The 20683-nt window shown below is 46.7% G+C and overlaps 1 protein-coding gene across 2 annotated transcripts in view; it reads left to right on the top strand.

The window, feature by feature from the left end:
* The window catches only part of LOC115097485 (multidrug and toxin extrusion protein 2-like), a 43802-nt gene that overhangs the window by 7516 nt on the left and 15603 nt on the right, over positions 1-20683 (top strand). For both annotated transcript variants that reach the window (XM_029613375.1, XM_029613376.1), the window contains exons 2-3: positions 18731-18832; positions 19507-19575. In XM_029613375.1, coding sequence (XP_029469235.1) covers positions 18731-18832; positions 19507-19575 — 171 coding nt within the window. The remainder of the gene's footprint in view (positions 1-18730; positions 18833-19506; positions 19576-20683) is intronic.

The following is a 20683-nucleotide window of genomic DNA, read 5'->3' as shown; positions in this document are numbered from 1 at the left end:
TAATCAAATTTGCAGATGACACAAAATTGTTCAGAGTAGTTAAATCACAAGCAGATTGTGATAAATTGCAGGAAGACCTTGTGAGACTGGAAAATTGGGCATCCAAATGGCAGATGAAATTTAATGTGGATAAATGCAAGGTGATGCATATAGGGAAAAATAACCCATGCTATAATTACACAATGTTGGGTTCCATATTAGGTGCTACAACCCAAGAAAGAGATCTAAGTGTCATAGTGGATAACACATTGAAATCATCGGTTCAGTGTGCTGCGGCAGTCAAACAGAATGTTGGGAATTATTAGAAAGGGAATGGTGAATAAAATGGAAAATGTCATAATGCCTCTGTATCGCTCCATGGTGAGACCGCACCTTGAATACTGTGTACAATTCTGGTCGCCGCATCTCAAAAAAGATATAATTGCGATGGAGAAGGTACAGAGAAGGGCTACCAAAATGATAAGGGGAATGGAACAGCTCCCCTATGAGGAAAGACTAAAGAGGTTAGGACTTTTCAGCTTGGAGAAGAGACGACTGAGGGGGGATATGATAGAGATGTTTAAAATCATGAGAGGTCTAGAACGGGTAGATGTGAATCGGTTATTTACTCTTTCGGATAGTAGAAAGACTAGGGGGCACTCCATGAAGTTAGCATGGGGCACATTTAAAACTAATCGGAGAAAGTTCTTTTTTACTCAGCGCACAATTAAACTCTGGAATTTGTTGCCAGAGGATGTGGTTAGTGCAGTTAGTACAGCTGTGTTTAAAAAAGGATTGGATAAGTTCTTGGAGAAGAAGTCCATTACCTGCTATTAAGTTCACTTAGAGAATAGCCACTGCCATTAGCAATGGTAACATGGAATAGACTTAGCTTTTGGGTACTTGCCAGGTTCTTATGGCCTGGATTGACCACTGTTGGAAACAGGATGCTGGGCTTGATGGACCCTTGGTCTGACCCGGTATGGCATTTTCTTATGTTCTTATGTAAAAATACTTTTTACCTTTCGCATCAGTGTGTAAACGTATCTTGGGAAAATGCAGCTCCTGCTGTGATCCAGGTGTGGCAGACAGTCTCCCCTCTATCATGCTTCCCTGCGTTACATTGTAATAGCTAAACCCTCATTTACGTGGGGATTGGTACCTACCAGTGATAATCCAGGTGTGGCTTTTAACCCTCTTTTACTGCATGCTTTTTTCAGTGCTAAGCCCATTTTCATACTTAAGGTATTAGTGGCGTAACCACGGGTGGGTCTAGGTGGACCATGGCCCACGCAATCAGGGCTGCGTGACACCAAATGGGGCCTGAAGAATGGCTGACGTGGATTCATTCATTGCAGCAGCTGAAGAAGGAGAGAGCCCATTGAAGCAAGGGCACCACGGGACTCCATCCCCGTGGCGGCAAAGAAGGCCCCAGTGAAGCAAGGCCACTACAGCAGCCCATCCCCATGGCAGCGAAGAAGGTCCTGCTGAAGCAAAGCCGCCTGGAAGCCCATCCCCATGGCAGCGAAGGAGAAAGCCCTGCCGAAGCAAGAGCACCACAGGATCCCATCCCTGTGGCAGCGAAGGAGAAGGCCTGTCAATGTAAGGCAGCAGCAGGAGCCCATCCTGGCAGCAATGAAAGATAGGACTCACCAGAGCAAGGCTGCCATGGGAGCCTATCCCTGTGGTGGCAGAAGAAGGGGGTTTGGCAGTGAGGCCTGGTGCATGTATGTGTGAATGGGAGCCTGAGTGTGTGGGTGTGTGTGAGAATGGGAGCCTGTGTGTGTATGTGTGTGTGCGAGAATGGGAGCTTATGTGTGTGTGTGTGAGAATAGTAGCCTGAGTGTGTGTAAGAATGGGAGCCTGTGTATGTGTGTGTACATGTAAGAATGGGAGCTTGTGTGTGTGTGAGAATACTAGCCTGGGGTTTTGTATGTGTGGGTAAGAATGGGAGTTTGGATGTTTGTGTGTGTGAGAATGGGAGCCTGGTTGGGTGTGTATGTGTAAGAATGGGAGTGTGTGTGTGTGTGTGTGTGTGTGAGACAATGGGAACCTGGGTATTTGTGTGTGTGAGAATGGGAGCCTGGGTGTTTGTGTTAGTGAGAATGGGAGCCTGGGTGTGTGAGTGACAGAGTGAGCTGTGAGAAAATGCATGAGCCTGTGTGTGTCTGTGAGAGAGAAAGGGAAGAGGATAAAGAGAGAAGAAAGTGGAAAAAAAAGAGACCTGTACCAACTGATTAGAAAAATAAAAAGATCAGACAACAAAGGTAAAAAAATTTTTTGATTTTTGGGTATGCGCATTTCTTATATTTTTGTATTTTGCTCTTTAAAGTTCCACTGTTCAGAGTCTGGTTTCTTAGGCTTTCTATTTTGGTTTTCTCTGCATGTTTCTGTTTCTACTTCTAAGTCCCTTATTTCTGTAATAGGTAAGGATCGGTCTGTGTCCTGTGTGTGACTGAGGTGCAGTATTACTGCTAGCATGTAGTTTCTCTGTAGGGATTTGTAGCAATCTGACTTGTTCTGTTATCCAGTAGGTGGTGTATTAATGTTCTAAGGCCTGGTGTAGTATTTTAATTTCTGCTTTTTCATAAGGTTGCTGTTATTTGAGTCCTGAGAGTCAGTGCTGTGATGGTATGGCAAGGTTCTAGACGCCATTTTATTTTTCAGGGCTTTGTGTAATTTCACTAAATGTTTAGCATTGGAGGAGGGGGTCTTTTTTTTTTTGCTGAGGTGACTCCAGAATTTGAATATAGGTTTTTTCATGTTGGATTGCAATGTGAACTGTCCTAGTTTTGCTCTACACCCATGCTTATGATTATTGCTATTTATTGTAGTTATGATGATCTCTGCTTTTCTGGAAAGAGGATTCATGAAAAAATACATTGATATTTGTTTTATGACATTAATAGATCTGATGTTTGTGTTCTTTGCTTTCACATGATATTCTTATGTATTTATAAACTGCAGTAAATATAAATTTCCTAACGTGTAGCAGATGGACTCAGGACCAATGGGTACAGTGTGCTCCTGAAAGCAGTTGGAGACGGATCAGATTTTAATCTGACGTCAGCACTACATATACCCATGCACGAGGCTTTGTTCTCCAGTTTTTTCCATCTCCATAGCAGTTCGGGACTTCACACACGCTTGCACAACGTTAGAAAACCAAACTCCAAATTCAAAGAAGAAAGAAAGAGAATCTTACCTACAGACGAGCCCCACTCTCCTGCGGTGATACCTAAGGGTCCCTCCCCCAGTCGAGATTTCCTGAGGTGATTTCCGAGATCCCTCAGAAGAAAGCCTTGGTCCCGGCGTGGACTTAGCCCCCCGTGAAGGGAGCGGCTGAGAGGCAGCGGGTGCAAGACCGAGCGCGGTGGTGAAGGTAATTACCTCTCCACCCGCAACCGGAGACCGCCCGGCAGAGGACCGAGAAGCGCCAAGACAAGGTAAGGTAGAAAACTTTCTCTAAGTTTCCAGTCTCTGAGGCTCGGACAGCCTCACAGATCGTCCCGCCGGCGTCTGTACATTCGGGTTGAGCAGCCCCGTCCGGGCTAGACCCCGATCCGGCAAGAGGGTCCTCCCACGTGGAGACCCCTTGGGGGGGCTGCCATCTTACTGTGTGGAAGCCGGCGCCTTTCCCCCCCCTGGTTGCTACGTCGTCCGCACAACTGAGCCATGTACACAGTGCCAGCCGGGCGCACAAAGTACTTGTGCACATAGCGGCGCACGCATCTATGCCATGTGCACAGCGATGCACACATCGGGGCTGGGCGCACAGCGGCACGCCCAGGGGTGCCAAGCGCACAACTAGGCCAGTGCGCACAGCCATACTTGCATCTTCTGTTCCTGTGCGCACAACGTAGGCGCACCCGGAACGCATAACCAGGCCTCCCGGCACACGCACCTGTACAGGATACACGCGTAAATCATGGCACCGCCGTCCAAGACAGCTAAAGGTCCAGTCCTCTGCCCTGCATGCCACCTGAGAGCAGCACAGCCCGAGGTGACCTCCGCTCTGTGCCTGCTATGCGAAGAAGCTCGGCGGGAGCCGAGACAAGGTCCCCCTCAGCCTGTAGAGGACTCCTGATTCACCAGCGAGACTATCCCGGACCTCTCTATTCCCGACTTGGCCCCTCCACAGTGGGGGCCCTCGGGGAGCGCCATCAAACCCAATGCAGTCCCAGGCAACTTCACCTGGGCGGGATTCTTCGCTGAGCTGCAATCCTACATCCACGCACAGACAGGGCCACCAGCGGCACAACCACAACCCCCGCCAGTGGTCCAGAACCTCCCAGGCCCCTCCCGGCCTCCACCAGATGAGCCTCCCCTGACAAATACCTCCCCTTAGGGGACACAGCTGATTCGGAGGAGGAATCAGAAACCCTGGAAGAGGGGGATCTCCCCCAGGAACGGAACCGTATCGCACCATGATGCGCTTCTTCCCAAAAGACGAATTATCAGATCTCGAAGCCACGAGTCTGAAGGCATTGGCCATCCCAGACACATGCAACACAGCAGAGTCCAAGGCGAGCCCCTTCCTGGCCGGGCTCCGCCAGACCTCACGCCATTTCCCTACGCTACAGGCCGTACAACAAATGATCGACCTGGAATGGGACGCTCCACAGACCACCTTTAAGGGAGGTCGAGCCCTAGAAGCTCTCTACCCCTTGGACCCCGCGACAAAGGAACTCCTGAGGTTTCCCAAGGTCGACGCCCTGGTCTGCGCCACCACAAAGTGCACTAGTAAGATCTGCCGATAAAGGCTTATTGTCTATTCCTTCGATGGTTTCAGCAAAACTATCTTCAGTAAGAGAAAGAGCCCTATCACTTGCTGCCCCAAAAATCTGGAATAATTTACCAGTCAAAATTCATCTAGAAGCAAATAGATTAGCATTCAGAAAAAAAGTCAAAACATGGCTTTTCCAACAGGTATTCAATGATGGTGACAATAAATGTGAAGCAAAAAAACAAAAAAAACCCTAAAGGCTGATAGATGTGAAATGAAGATGAGTTAGTCACAGTTTTGAATGTTGTTCTTTATTAGTCTTGTTGTTAGGCCATTTTTATGAAAAAATTGTAATGAAGCTTTTAATTTTTTAGTATTGTCGGTATATTATTTGTAAACATGATTTTGTCATAAATGTTTTTATGTAATTATGTAAACCGATATGACGGTCCCCACCAAATACCGGTATAGAAATTTTAATAAATAAATACAAAATAAAAATACCATTCCAATCGAGGGAAGAGCTTCACTCAAGGATGCCAATGACAGACGGCAGGAATCCATCCTCAAGCAGTCTTACGATGTATCAGCTATGACCTTACAGATCGCTGCTTGCTGCGCCGTGGTATCATGCGCCTGCCTGGCTATGGCCAGAGACGCAACTATGCCAATTAAGGCATTAGCCCTAGCAATATCATTCTTTACGGATGTGACCTCAGACCTGGTATGCACCTCAGCCAGGAGCCTCTCGTCCATAGTGGCAGCCAGAAGACAGCTCTGGCTCCGAAGCTGGTCAGCCAACGTGACCTCTAAGACAAGGCTCACGAGAATGCCCTTTAGAGGAACACTCCTATTCGGAAGCAACCTGGACAAATTAGCCGACAAATGGGGTGAGTCCCCAGTACCCCATTTACTGGAGGACAGGATCAAGAGGAACTAATGCCCCTCTCCCTGGGCACCCAAGGGCAGAGGATCCCAGCGTTATCGACCATACAAAAACACTTACCAAGCCCCCCGCCCCGCCGGCAAGGGGCAGTCCTTTCAGAACAGACACAACAAAAGAGGAGCCGGCTCGGGACCAGGCCCCAGCCACAACACGCAGTGAGAATCAGCAGACCCATCTACAGGAAGAGATCATAGGGGGCAGGCTTTCCCTATTCTACCAAAGATGGGTCGAAATAATGTCGGACAATTGGGTCCTGGACTTCCACAGCATCCCCCCGGACAAGTTTGTGATTTCTCCGTGCCTCGGCCCCTCCAAGAGGAAGGCAGTGGAACTACACTATCAAAACTATTCGCCCTAAAGGCAATAACACCGGTGCCCATGCACCGAAAAAATTCTGGGCACTATTCCATCTACTTCATCATGCCCAAGAAAGAGGGAACATTCCGGCCCATACTGGACCTCAAGACCATCAATCGCTACCTGAAGGTACTCCGCTTCCGCATGGAAACCCTGCGTTCGGTCATAAAGGCGGTACAACCGGGAGAATTCCTGACCTCCCTGGATCTGTCAGAAGCCTATCTCCACATACTGATCCATCGCCTCCATCAGCATTTCCTACGCTTCACAATATTGGGCCATCACTACCAGTTCCAGGCCCTACCATTCGGGTTAGCTACGGCTCCCCAAACGTTCACCAAGATCATGGTGGTAGTAGCGGCAATACTGAGGAAAGAAGGGATCCTCGTGCACCCATAACTGTACGATTGGCTGACCAGAGCGAAATCACCAGAGGAAAGCCATCAAGCAACCACCAGAATCATGGAACTACTGCAGAACATTAGGTGGGTCGTCAACACACCCAAGAGCCACCTGCTGCCCTCCCAATCCCTAGAGTACCTGGGAGTCTGGTTCGACACCAAATGGAACAAAAGTCACCCTTCCCCCTACAAGGAGAAGGAGATTGATGGAACAACTACTAGCATTGTTGAGCTCCACTCTCCCCACGGCATGGGACTATCTCCAAGTCCTCAGACTCATGGCATCAACCTTAGAAGTCGTCCCGTGGGCAAGGGCCCACATGCGGCCCCTACAACATTCCCTACTGTCACAATGGAACCCGATGTTTCAGAACTACTCCGTCCCCCTCCAGCTACCGGTGAAGGTTCGGAACCTACTACAATGGTGACTACAAGAGGACCATCTGAGCGAGGGAAGAAGCCTATCCCCACCAGAATGGACCTTGCTCATCATGGATGCGAGCCTGCGGGGATGGGGAGCCCACTGCTAGGAGCTAACGGCTCAAGGGCAATGGGACAAAGAAGAGTTGGCATGGAACATAAACCAACTGGAAGCCCAAGCAGTCAGACTAGCCTGCCTACGGTTCAGCCACAGACTCCAGGACAAATTAGTCAGTCATGTCAGACAACGCCACAACAGTGGCCTACATCAACTACCATGGGGGAACCAGAAGCCAGCAGGTGTCCCTGGAAATAGAGCCCCTAATAACATGGGCAGAATCAAACCTATAGGGGATATCAGCCACCCACATCGCGGGAAAAGACAACGTCACCTCAGACTACCTCAGCAGATAGAGTCTGGATCCAGGGGAATGGACACTGTCTACAGCAGCCTTCCAGCGGATAGTAAACCACTGGGGAACCCCAGCCATGGATCTTCTGGCAACCGGGTCCAACACCCGGGTTTCCACGTTCTTCAGCTGAAGACGGGAACCACTGTCCCAGGGAATCGATGCCCTCATCCAGACCTGGCCACAGGAGGACCTACTGTATGCCTTCCCTCCATGGCCACTACTGGGCAGAATCATCCACAAGATAGAACACCATAGAGGCCTGGTACTTCTAGTGGCACCGGACTAGCCAAGAAGGCCGTGGTATGCAGACATGCGAAGACGTCTGGCGCGAAACCCTCTACGCCTACCTCCACACAGGGATCTACTCCAGCAAGGACCGATCCTCTACGAAGACCCAACGAGATTCTCGCTTGCGGTCTGGCCATTGAGAGGTCTCGCCTGAAAAAGAGTGGATACTCAGGACCAGTGATTGACACACTGCTCCGAGCGTGCAAGTTCTCCACCTCCTTAACATATATATGAGTATGGAGAATATTCGAAGCCTGGTGTGAGGACTGCGACATCCTTACACAGACAGTCAAAATCCCCATGATCCTGGAATTTCTGCAGGATGGCGTGAACAAATGGTTGTCCCTCAACTCCATCAAGGTGCAACTGGCCACCCTGGCCAGCTTCAGACCCAGGGTGGACGGCACCAGCCTAGCGGCCCACCCAGACGACTCCCACTTCTTAAAAGGGGTCAAGCACATTCGGCCACCCCTAAAGTGGCCGATACCCCTATGGAATCTCAATCTAGTGTTAGACTTCCTAGCAGGAGCTTCGTTCAGACCAACTCCCAGTCTGTCCCTACGGCTCCTGGCCTTGAAGATGGCGTTCCTCATGGCAATCTGCTCAGCCCGTCGAATCTCCGAACTTCAAGCACTGTCATGCCGGGAGCCGTTCTTCAGATTCACGCCGGGATCTGTACAGCTGCGCACGGTACACTCCTTCCTGCCAAAGGTGGTTTCTCACTTCCATCTAAACCAAACCATCTTGCTGCCATCTCCAGACGAACATAAGGACTCGGAAGACTCATGCCTTCTTCGCCACCTGAATGTCGGCAGACTCCTAGTCCGATACCTGGAAAGATCGGAACCTGTATGAAAGACGGACCATCTGTTCATTCTTCACAGCGGAAAGAAGCAAGGAGAAGCGACCTCGTGGGCAACCATAGCCCGCTGAATTAAAGAAGTAATCAAAGCGGCCTACGTAGAGGCAGGCAAGCCTCCACCTCTATAAGTCAAGGCCCATTCCACAAGGGCCCAGGCAGTGTCCTGGGCAGAAACCAAGATGCTGTCACCCGCAGAGATCTGGCGGCGGCAACGTGGTCCTCCTTCCACATCTTCTCGAGATTTTATCGCCTGGATGTTCAGGCCAAGGAGGACACAGCATTCACAAGGGCAGAACTAAATGGGCCATGGGCAGCCTCCCACCCGGTTCGGGAGTAGCCTTTGTACATCCCATTGGTCCTGAGTCCATCTGCTACATGCTAGGAAATGTAGAAATTGCTTACCTGATAATTTAATTTTCCTTAGTGTAGACAGATGGACTCAGCACCTCGCCCATGGCTGCCTCGCAATCAAGAATCCTCGGGGGAACCTCCCCCCGAGTGCAACACAAGCATGGGTAAGCCAACCCTTATCTCTAGTTCAGACACCCATATTACCAGGTGTTGACGCTTCTTGGTTGAGTGTCCTGGCGGTCTCCAGCTAGAAACCACGTCAACCAATTCAAGTTAATCAAGTTACTCAAGTTAATCAAGTTATCCAAGTTAATAAAAAAAATTATCCAAACACATTTATTCATAATTGCTTTTCGAGGAGAAAACTGGAGAGCAAAGCCTTGTGCACGGATATATGTAGTGCTGACGTCAGATTGCAATCTGACTCCGTCTCCAACTGCTATCAGGAGCACACTATACCCATTGGTCCTGAGTCCATCTGTCTACACTAAGGAAAATGAAATTATCAGGTAAGTAATTTCTACAATAAATTAAATCAGATTAGTAAGGAAGTTTTAGTGTTAACTGCTTGCAATAATTAAGTTAAAATATTCTAAATGATATATAACGGCTGTTGTAAACTGTTTAGAAACCCAATGTAGGGTGCATGCTAAGGCATTTATCAATAAGACTACAACTAGTAGGCTTCAGACCTGTATGGCTGCAGCCCACCCTTGTTAACCTTGGGCCCACCCAAAAAATCAGTTCTGGCTATGCCACTGGGGGGTATGATAGCACTGAAAAAGCCACACTGAAATATGAGTTAAATCCTGCGCTAGGGTCAGCACGGCTTATTACATCGCCTGTCTGCATTTTACCACACTGCAATTGAATGGGTTGATTACTTCAGATTCATATGCGCCACTCAAAGCTCTCATCTGTACAGTAAAGAAGAATTTAAGCATTTTTATTTCTAAAAACAAATATATAATTTTGTGCTTTTTGTGTGTTGGATGAGCAGTTATGGAACCCGCTGCCACCTTTTTAGCAGATGCAGACTCCGATTTAGTCCATACCTTGGCCAGAAGAGTGGCTTCGGTGGCAATGGCCAGGTGACAACTATGGTTGCAAAATTGGTCAGCAGACGCAGACTCCAATGCTAACCTTTCGAAAATGCCTTTTAAAGGCTCATTCTTGTTTAAGGAGCGAGTTGGAGAAATTGGCTAGTAAGTGGGGCAAATCTCCGGACCCTCAGTTGCAGTGCTCCTCTGGTATGAGGGGTCATCTCCGGGGTTCCAAGCATTTTCATCCCTACAGAGAGTCAACCTTTCAGAGGACTCGGCCTTTTGGTAGGTCTCAGTCCTTTCGTCCCAGACAGCCCAAGAGAGGAGCAAGCTTGGGTGGTGGATCCTCCCGAGCTTCCCAATGAAAGTTTGCCAGCCCACCTTCAGGAACAAGAGATAGGGGGATGCATCTCTCTCTTTTATCAGAGGTGAGTCGAGATCACATCGGATCAGAGGGTCCTGGAGGTGATACGAGAAGGATATGTGCTGGAATTTTGCAGTATTCCTCAGGACATGCTCATGGTGTCTCCTTGCCACTCCCTGTAGAAGAAGCAGGCAGTAGAATTTATGCTTCTAAGGCTCCTCTGGCTGAGGGCTATGGTTCCAGTGCCTACATCTCAAGAAAGTATGAGGCAATATTTCATTTATTTTGTTGTGCCCAAGAAGGAGGACTCCTTTCGTCCCTTACTGGATCTCAAAATTGTCAACTGTCATGTGAGGGTGACTCATTTTCACATGGAAACCTTATGCTCAGTGATAATGGCTGTGCAGTCGGGGGAATTTCTGACCTCCCTGGATCTGTCCGAGGCCTACCTTCATATTCCCATCCATTTGGAGCACCAACGTTTTCTGGGTTTTGCGGTGTTGGGCCGCCATTATCAGTTTCAGGTGTTACCTTTTGGTCTAGCCACCACTCCCAGAACATTTTCCAAGGTTATGGTGGTAGTAGCAGTGGCATTGAGAAGAGATGGGATCCTGGTGCACCCATATTTGGCTGAATGAGCCAAGTCTCAGAAAGAGAGCTGTCTGGTGACCTGCAAGTTGATCTCCTTGTTGCAGGAGCTCAGTTGGGTGGTGAACCTGGCCAAGAGCAGTCTTCAGCAATCTCAGTCGTTGGAGTATTTGAGTGTTTGGTGTGACATGAGGCAGGACACATTTTTCCTGCCAGAAGTTTGAATTCAGAAATTGATGTCACAGGTGCATCAGTTGGGAGCACTGTGTGGTCCTATCTACAGGTGCTTGGTTTGATGGTGGCTACCCTGGAAATGGTAATGGTGCATATGTGTCCTCTTCAGTGCTCACTGTTGTCTCGTTGTAATATGCAGTCTTAGGACTATTAGGTTTGGCTCTACTTGCCGATGGGCTGCTCTTACCTCCCGTGGTGGTTGCAGGAGGCTCATCTGAGAGAGGGTGTTCCCTTATCCTGGTTGATGTGTCTCCAAGGTTGGAGATCTCACTGTCAGGAGCTGACAGCCCAAGGACATTGGAATGCCAAAGAGTCCCTCTGGAACATCAATCACCTGGAAGCCTGGGTGGTCTGGTTGGCATGCTTGCAGTTCAGCCACAGACTGCAGGCTCAAGCGGGCTGAATGATGTCGGACAACATGACGACGGTGGCCAACATCAATTGACATGGAGGAAACGAGCCAGCAAGTGTCACAGGAAATAGACCAACTTATGGAATGGGTGGAAGGACATTTACAGATGATCTCAGTCTCTCACATTGCAGAAAAAGAGAACATAATAGCAGTTTTTCTCAGCAGGGAGAGTCTGGACCCAGGAGAATGGATGTTGTCAGATGAGGCATTTCAGCTGATAGCAGATTGCTGGGGCCTTCCATTCTTAGACCTGCTGGTGACCTCTTGTAATACAAAGGTTCCTCGATTTTTCAGTCGCAGGAGAGATCTGTGGTCCCTGGGCATAGATGCTCTCGTACAGATCTGGCAGAAGACAAGTTGCTTTATGCCTTTCCTGTGTGGCCTTTGTATGGCAAGATGGTTCACCAGATCGAAGGCCACAGGGGGATTGGCTCAGACAACTGTGGTATGCAGATCTGTGAAGAGACCCCCCTCACCCTTCGTCTTCCACCACACACAAATCTATTGCAGCAGGGACCTGTCCTTTACAAAGATCCAGCTCGGTTTGTCTGATGGTTTGGCCCTTGAGACAGTTTGCTTGTTGAAGCATGGATATTCTTCTGCGGTGATTGCTACCTTGCTCCACGCTTGGAAGTTCCCCTCTTCCTTGGCCTATGAGCAGGTTTGGAGAGTGTTTGAGGCCTGGTGTGAGGCTCGAAGTGATCCTCATTCGGTTAAGATCCTGCTCATTCTGGAATTTTTGCAGGATGGGTTAAATAAAAGATTATCCCTTAGTTCCTTGAAGGTACATGTGGGGTGCGGGAGGTTACTCCTTTTGCAGTTTCCAGCCTGTCAGGACTCTGCTTTTAATAGCAGTATACTGCTACTGTGTGCTGTGGGTGGAGGTGAGTGAGACAGAGTGAGTCAGTATGTGTGTAAGTGTATGAGAGAATATGTGTGTGTGTGTAAGTAAGAGAAATGTGTGAGAGCAAGAGACTGCTCAGGAAAGTCACTGGTGTGTATGAGAGAAAGAGATTGGTCAGGGACGTGACTGGTGTGTGTGTGTGTGAGTGTGTGAGAGAGAGAGAGATTGGTCAGGCAAGTGACTGGTGTGTGTGTGAGAGAGAAAGAGATTAGTCAGGCAGGTGACTGGTATGTGTGTAATGTGAGAGAGAGAGAGATTGGTCAGGCAGGTGACTGGTGTGTGTGTATGTGAGAGAGAGAGAGATTGGTCAGGCAGGTGACTTGTGTGTGTGTGTGTGTGTGTGTGTGTGAGAGAGAGAGAGAGAGAGAGAGAGAGAGATTGGTCAGGCAGGTGACTAGTGTGTATATGTGTGTGTGTGTGTGTGTGTGTGAGATAGACTAGTCATGGGCCCTAAGAAAGAAGAGCATGAGGACAGAGCTTCAGCAGTCCTTGCTGCTTCTGGCATGTGCTATTGGCCTACAAGGGAAAGGAGTAGGAGAGTTACTGGAAAGGATAAGTAAAGGTGGCTTTTTAAGTTTATCTTTCTTGATAGATTGCCATTTTAATTATTGGGTATTATGTGATGTGTCTGCTATTAGAAATATTTTATTGATGTTTTGAGAATTTTTAATAATTTTTAAAAATTTTTGATTGGATGCTATTCCATTTATCAGTTGTTTTGAAACATTTATTATATTCTAGTTTTAGAATTATTTTATATTTCTCGGGGAATGTATAAATAGAAATGTGGAGACAAAAACTGAACTGGAAACAGCAAGAAGCCAAAGCCAAACTCTGTATGCACTAAAACAAGGCGAAAACATTAGCTTTATGGTCACTTTATTCTGTATTTGGTGAGGGTCTATCTGTGTTCTGCGTGTGTGATCCAGCTAAGGGTGTTCTGCTAGCTTGTAGTTTCTTGGAAGGGATCTATAGCAGCTTGGCTTGTTCTGTTTTCTTAATAGGACGTGTATTGGTGTTTAGGGCCTGGTATAATTTTTGCCTTTTCATAGGTAGGGTTGTTACTGTTTGAGTTCCATAATGCAGGTGTAACTTTGTACGCATTAGTTTGTATACATTATTTCAGATCCTGGAAGTCTTATAGGTTCTATATTTTTGTTTTGCACAGAATACAGAGTGGCTTTTTTGGGATTCCATTCCAGTTTCTGTTTCCCATATTTGTAATTTGTGGTCTTTCTGTACTTGGATGTTATGTTTTTGTAAGAATGTGAACCCTGGGCTGAGGTGAGAGGTGTCTCCACCCACAGGGAGGAGCCCTGTGAGCCTCACCGTTGGTAGGTGCGGTCTCAGTGGTGTAGGACACAGCAGTAAGATGGAGACTTCATTATGAAGGAAGGAAAAGCAGAGCCTGCGGGTGGGGAATGTGGAAAAGTACAGTTCTGAGCAGAGGGGTATATCCAGGGTGATACCTTCGATGTGAAGATCTGGTAGTGGCCCGCGGAGTGGGGTACGCCAGGAAGTCTCTTCAGAAGTGTAGCAATACCTCAAACATACAGATCCAGTAGTGGCCCGCATAGCGGGGTACGCCGAGGATATCTGTTCAGAGGTGATGATGATGAGGAAGTCTGAGGTGCAGGAACTCGGAGAGAATCCTGTAGAAGATGAGGCAATAACCTGCAGCACAGTTATACCAGAGCGACTCCTACTGAGGAAGATACGGTAGTGGCCCGAGGCATGGGGTACACCTCAGAGAATCTCCAGTAAGGATAGCTATCATTGAAATGGCTGAGGGGGGGATATGATAGAGATCTTTAAGATCATGAGAGGTCTTGAACAAGTAGATGTGAATCTGTTATTTACACCTTCGAATAATAGAAGGACTAGGGAGCATTCCATGAAGTTAGGAAGTAGCACAATTAAGACTAATCAGAGAAAATTCTTTTTCACTCAACGTACAATAAAGCTCTGGAATTTGTTGCCAGAGGATGTGGGTAGTGCAGTTAGTGTAGCTGGGTTCAAAAAAGATTTGGATAAGTTCTTGGAGGAAAAGTCCATTAACGGCTATTAATCTAGTTTACTTAGGGAATAGCCACTGCTGTTAATTGCATCAGTAGCATGGGATCTTCTTAGTGTTTGGATAATTGCCAGGTTCTTGTGGCCTGGTTTGGCCTCTGTTGGAAACAGAATGCTGGGCTTGATGGACTCGTGGTCTGACCCAGCATGGCAATTTTGTATGTTCTTATGGTCTTAAGTCCGTAGTAAAGTACTCACAAGAGGTAGTTCCAGGAGAGTGTCCCATGAAGCGGGACAAGCAGAGGTCCAAGGCAGGAAGGCCCTCCGAGGAGCGGATAGCCAGGAACGTGGAAGGGCCCCCGAGGAGTGGGTACCCAAAGCGTTCGAATGCCAAGTAAGGAACTGGAATTGGAAGTCCAAGAATGAAGCGGATTCAGCAATGAGGGAACTCCTTGCTAACTCGTTGAAGCATAGGGCCAGTCAGTTTAAGTACAGCAGCGGGTTGACGTCATCCGGAGGGGACACCCAAGGTTCCCGCCATGATGTGTACAAAGGTGGCCCTTGCGCACGCGCGACTAAGTGATTCCAGAAACAAGATGGCGGTCAGGAGTGCCCACACCGTCCCGGGAACGCCAGGCAGGTCAGCAGTAGTTAGCGGAGGCTGCCATTCTTCCAAGGTTTGACAGTGCAGCAAAGAAAGAGGTGAACCTGGGTGGTCACAGGCATCTGCGACCGACGGGCCTAACATTGGTGAAGGTTGATTCTATGTGTGTGTCCAAGGTGAAGTATTTTACTAGCATGTAGGCATTTATATCAATATTATTTGTTGTGTTTTCTCAATAGAACATTGGTGGTAAATTACTGTTTTTTTCATAAGGAGGGCTATTGCACCTGGTAGGAGAGAGTGTTAATGTTGCTGTGATTGAGATGACACCAGAAATATCTTTGTATGGTAAATTGAACGCGGAATGTCCTAGTTCTGTTCTGTAGCCATTGTTGGGGGGGGGGGGGGGGGGGGGGGGGCAGGATGGATCCTGTAGATAGAGTATATGTTTACATTTAGCCTCGTGATGATCATGTGTTCAGTGTGTCACTCATGTGAGAACCATCTGTCAGGTGTGTCCTGACAGAAAAAAGATTGAGAACGACTGGTGTAGACAGATGGACTCAGCTTCCCACCCTTGGCTGCCAAATGATTGTGTCAATGGTCTTCCTGTGGGGCTATGTGTTCCAGGGGATTACTGGTAAGTATTTATCCAGTCCTTAGACTGGGGTACATACGTTCCTTGCCTGAGTTCAGTGTTCTTGTTGGTTGAGTAAAGTCATGGTTGACTGTTTTTAATCCAGTTTTTTGCTAGTCTGACCACAGTTGCTTTTGAAGAGAATACTGGCAAGCTGGGGTCACTGAGGGTTATATATACTGTGATGTCAGCTTGCTCCGTCTCCATGGGCTGGCAGGGGAGCATAACCCACTGGTCCTGAGTCCATCTGTCTACACTAAGGAAAATGAAATTATCAGGTAAGTAGTAATCTCTCCTTTACTTGCATAGACCCCCTACCAAGGACCTCTGTTTGGCCGAGTATCCCTCCAGGGGATGTAATGCTGAAGTTTAAACAAAATGACAAGAACAGAATGATTTAAAATCTGTACAGTCTCACAGCTATCAAAGCAGGCTGTTTTGCAATGCAGATATATATATCTAGGCTTTAAATAAAATAAAAATATGTGGGTACCTAAAATGGTATATCCGTCAGAGAACCCTAAAATAGCGAAAGTAACACCACTAATGTTTTAAATGATTTGAAAGATGCTTAATGTTGCAAGCTTTATTACACAATTTCAGAGAATATCAAAACGATTAAAAAAATAAAATTGGCACAATAGCACACACATATATTTGTCAATTGCCCTTGTCAATCATTCTTCATTCCCACTGCTTCTAAACTCTCTGTAGTGTTATGCATTTATAACATGTATAGATATCGACTTAAAACATTGTCAAAATAAATACAGAGTGCTTGTAATGAAACAGTGACACTTGCAATAGAATTGAACTTCAAGAAAGAAACTTTGTGAATTGCAAATGAGTCACATGAAAGAGACCTTCATTAAAAAGGGGAAACAGTCCACAAGAAAGGATACTTTGTAATTGTTTCACAGGAATGTTGTGTAGAGTCCCGTGCATATCATTATCACTTCATATAGGTTCCGCACCCATTTCTGTGTCCCTACAAAGACCTCTGTTTCCCATACAAGCTTTTTCAGGGGAAATTATGGTTCATAACTATTCTTGCGTTGAAACCATGGACTGTCTTAGTGAAGAGAACTTGATCTCTTATTGTTGATTCTACTTTATACATCGATTTGCCAATTCAGTGTCTCAAGACTTCAACTGTTGTTAATTAGCAGCTTGCTAAATACAGCATAATTATATGCGAACTTCCAATGTCTTCTCAGCGTGTTGGAAACCTTCCCTTGTCTATTTTACCAGAGTTATATCTGTATCAGACTTCATTGCCTCCTTGCAGTACAAATGCAGAGTTGTTAGTGTCACATCATCATTGTGTAATAAAGCTTGCAACAATAAGCATCTCTCAAATCATTTAAAACATTAGTGGTGTTACTTTCGCTATTTTAGGGTTCTCTGACCGATATACTATTTTAGGTACCCACATATTTTTATTTAAAGCCTAGATATATAGTATATTTCACTTCACTCCATGGAAAACAGTGCCCAGCGTCACTGCCGACTGACCATCAGAGGAGTATATGGTAAAGCTCGAACGTTCAGACACTGAACATACAGATTGGGAATGGCTGGCACTCTGTTACCCTGTGGCAGAGTCAATACCCCTCTCATGTGTGAGGGTACTCTGCTGACACTTTTAACCAGCTCCCTCTCTCAGTATATTTTGGCCATATTCACAGTGAGAGAAGATCCTGCTTCCTTCTGAACACTTGATTCTATATATTTATTTTATTTATTATTTTTTATATACTGACATTCGATCTGAGATATCACATCGGTTTACATTCTTAAGAGGACTTGGGAATATTTCACAGCATAGCAAGACGTTTTCAGGAAAATCAGTACTGAATATATACAACTGGATTTTGGAAGACTTTAAAGGTCAATGAAGAGTGGATACATATTACAAACTCATTTATGTGGTTATTTCACTAGCATTCACTTTTTGATTGTTTCATGTTTAAATTATTTTAGGTGGTTTTTTTTTAGCTCAGGGTGATTATTAACCTTATCAACAAGAGGGCATTAAGTTAAATGTTATAGCTTGTGGAAATATGTGTTATTTATAGATGTATTTTTTATTTTAACATATTTATGAATTTACAGTAGTTATCTTTATTAAATATGCACATTTTGAAGACAACCATGTGAAAACCAGTGGTCTAGCAAGGGAAGAGGCAGGGATTCATAGCCCCCAGGTGCCGGCTATAAGGGGCACCCAGGGGCCTCTCTTTGGGGGCCGATGCAATACAGAGTGCTCAGCCGAGCGCACTGTTTAACCTGTGGTTGGACGCACGTTTTGGATGTGCGTCCACAACTCCTTATGCTATAAGGGGATTAGCACGTTCAAAACGCACGTCCAACCCCCCCCCCCCCCCCCACCAAACTAATAGCTCTCATCACATGCAAATGTTAATTTGCAGACATTAATTTCTGAGCAGCCCAAAAAAGTGATCAGAAAAGCAGAAAATACTGCTTTTCTGTACTTAATATCGTGGCGATTTTAAGTCAGAGGAACCAAAAGGTTTAAAAAAAAAGTGTGCCGGCAGTCAGGTTAGGAAAAGGGACGCTCAATTAACAAGCCTCCATTTTCCTAACCCGTGGCTGTGCACATTAGGAAAACGGACGCTCGTAAAATTGAGCGTCTGTTTTCCTAACCCGCTGCCAGCCACCTCTCCCTGGGAGCCAAGGAGGCATTAGGGGTGCACATTGTCCCTAGCGCCTCCTTGGCAGCGCGACCCCTCATTTCAATATTCAGTCTCTGGCCCAGGAGAGGTGGCTGGGTGCGCGTTAGGAAAGCGAGCGCTGAACACTGAGCACCCGTTTTCCACGCTGATTTATTGCTTCGGGCTCTTTGTATTTTTTTTGGCTGCAGGCAGGTAGAAGGAGAGAAAAGGGGGTAATTTGAAATGACTGCTGTTTCTGTGACCTTAAGCATGGAGAATCATGGTGGAGGTGGGAAGGGAGGGAGCACAGGCGAGGCAACACGAATGACTGGCCCCGGGATGCCGGAAACCCTTGCTACACCACTGGTGAAAACAGAATGAATATGTCAAGACAAAAGGGCATGCCTGAGGAAGCAGGACCAGACCTTTATAGAGGTCTCTGATCTGCTTTACCAAGGGTGCCTCCGTGATGGATACCATGTGTGTAACATGTCTGCTCTTTTTCTCCCTTAGTTTATTTCCCAAATGATGGTTTTTCTGATCAGCATTGTCAGCTCCATATTCTGTGGGCACCTTGGAAAAGTGGAACTGGACTCCGTGACTCTTGCCACCGCCGTAGGTGTTCTTTCATCTTATCTTCTGATATCCCTCCCTAAAGCTTTACAAAATAACAAATTAGCTTTTAGCGTGGCCAGTAGGCCACCGCAGAAGATCCTCTTTGGTCCTAAGTGCTACTGAGCAATATCAATGCTTGGTGATGCAAAATAGGAGCTCTATTGCCAACTGCTTCCTAAAATAGCTTCAGAGATATATTAGTGGCTTCCTTGGCCCCACCCATCCTCATATAGCATGGGGTAAATAATCCAAACTAGACACCTACTAGGTGCAAACTCTCTGGATACTTTTCACCCACTGGCTTTGCATCATAATCAAAGCAAACGTTCCCCTATATTTACTTTTGCTTTGATTATTGCCCAGCGAAAAATTCCCTGCAGAGTTTTGAGCCTGATTTTTCTCTGGGCAATTTTCCAGCACAAAACAGCAAGCATAGGTTTGAATAATCAAACCTACCTGCCTCCTTCTTCTCTCCACGCCCAGGAATGCCTCCAGAGTCCTTGGATAAAAAATATCTGGATGACTGAACAGTCAACAGACTTTTCCCTAAAGACAGGTTGAGCCCTGCAGTCTTGGAAGCCCTCATTAAACTGTAGAGCAAAGTTTAAAGTGAGACTGGATGCCCCTGCTTCTTGAATCATGTTGTGCTTCTTGTTTTTCTCTTTGGGCTCCAGGTTATAAATGTCACAGGTATCTCGGTGGGATCTGGGCTATCGTCTGCGTGTGACACCCTGATTTCTCAGGTATGGAGGGGACAGTAGTTTGGTCTGTGAGCATGGCTGAAGAGTGTAGTTTAGGGTTCAGTGCTAACAGCCAAGGAGCGAAGTCTCATTGCTACTTCTGAGCCAGACCTCGTCATCAGAAACTCCTTTGGCCTTCCTTTCTCCAGACACGTATACAAATATTGTTAGTGCCAGTGAGTGTTCTCTATTAAACCCCAGGCCAAAGTGATAATGCGATGATTAAATCAGCCTATTCCAAGGCCTGAAAGTCATTGAGCAGGGCTCAGTTGAGCTGGGCTCTGTACTGGGAGTCACCACCTAGGAAAAGGACCTTGGAGTCCTTGTGGACAATACCTTGAAATCCTTAGCTCAGTGTGCAGTGTGTTGTGAATAATCTAAAAAAAAGGAACGGAGAATAAAGCCTAGAATATCATTGTCTCTATATTGATGCATGGTGCGACCCCCACCTTGAGTATTGTGTGCAGTTCTGGTCACCCCCATCTCAAGAAAGACAGAGCGAAGCTAGAAAAGGTGACGAGGAGGGTGACAGAAATGATAAAGGGGAAGGACCATCTCTCCTATGATGAGAGGCTCGTCAGGCGAGGGCTCTTCAGCTTGGAAAAGAGACGGCTGAGAGGGGGCAGGATAGAAATGTATAAAATCATGAATAGGGTGGAATAGGTAAGCAAGGGGACGAGCCATCATTACTATGAAACTAACCACCAGCAGATTTAAAACAAATCACAGAAAGTGCACTGAGTGAAAAATTACTATCAAGCCGTGGAATCTGCTGCTAGAGGACGCTGCCAAGGCAACTAGCACAGCAAGGTTTAAAGGAGGTTTGGACAAGTTGTTTCAATCAAAGTCATAAATCATTATTAGCCAGGCAGACATGGGAAAGCCAGCACTTGTCTTTGGGAGTGAGTAACACGAAATCTACTTTTTTGGATCTGCCGGGTACTTGCGACCTGGACTGGTCACTGTCGGAGACAGGATTCTGAGCTCAGTGGACCTCAGTCTGAACCAGCATAGCATTTCTTATGTTCTTATGTCATGGACCTGGCATCTACCTTATTGAAAATGACCTCAACCTGACAGGAGCAAGGGTCATTTTGAAAGTGCTTTGTCC

This window comes from Rhinatrema bivittatum, chromosome 8 (genome assembly GCF_901001135.1).
Source record: "Rhinatrema bivittatum chromosome 8, aRhiBiv1.1, whole genome shotgun sequence".
Taxonomy (NCBI): Eukaryota; Metazoa; Chordata; class Amphibia; order Gymnophiona; family Rhinatrematidae; genus Rhinatrema; species Rhinatrema bivittatum.
The sequence above is the reverse complement of the archived record's forward strand: the minus strand, read 5'-3'. Positions and strand labels throughout refer to the sequence as shown.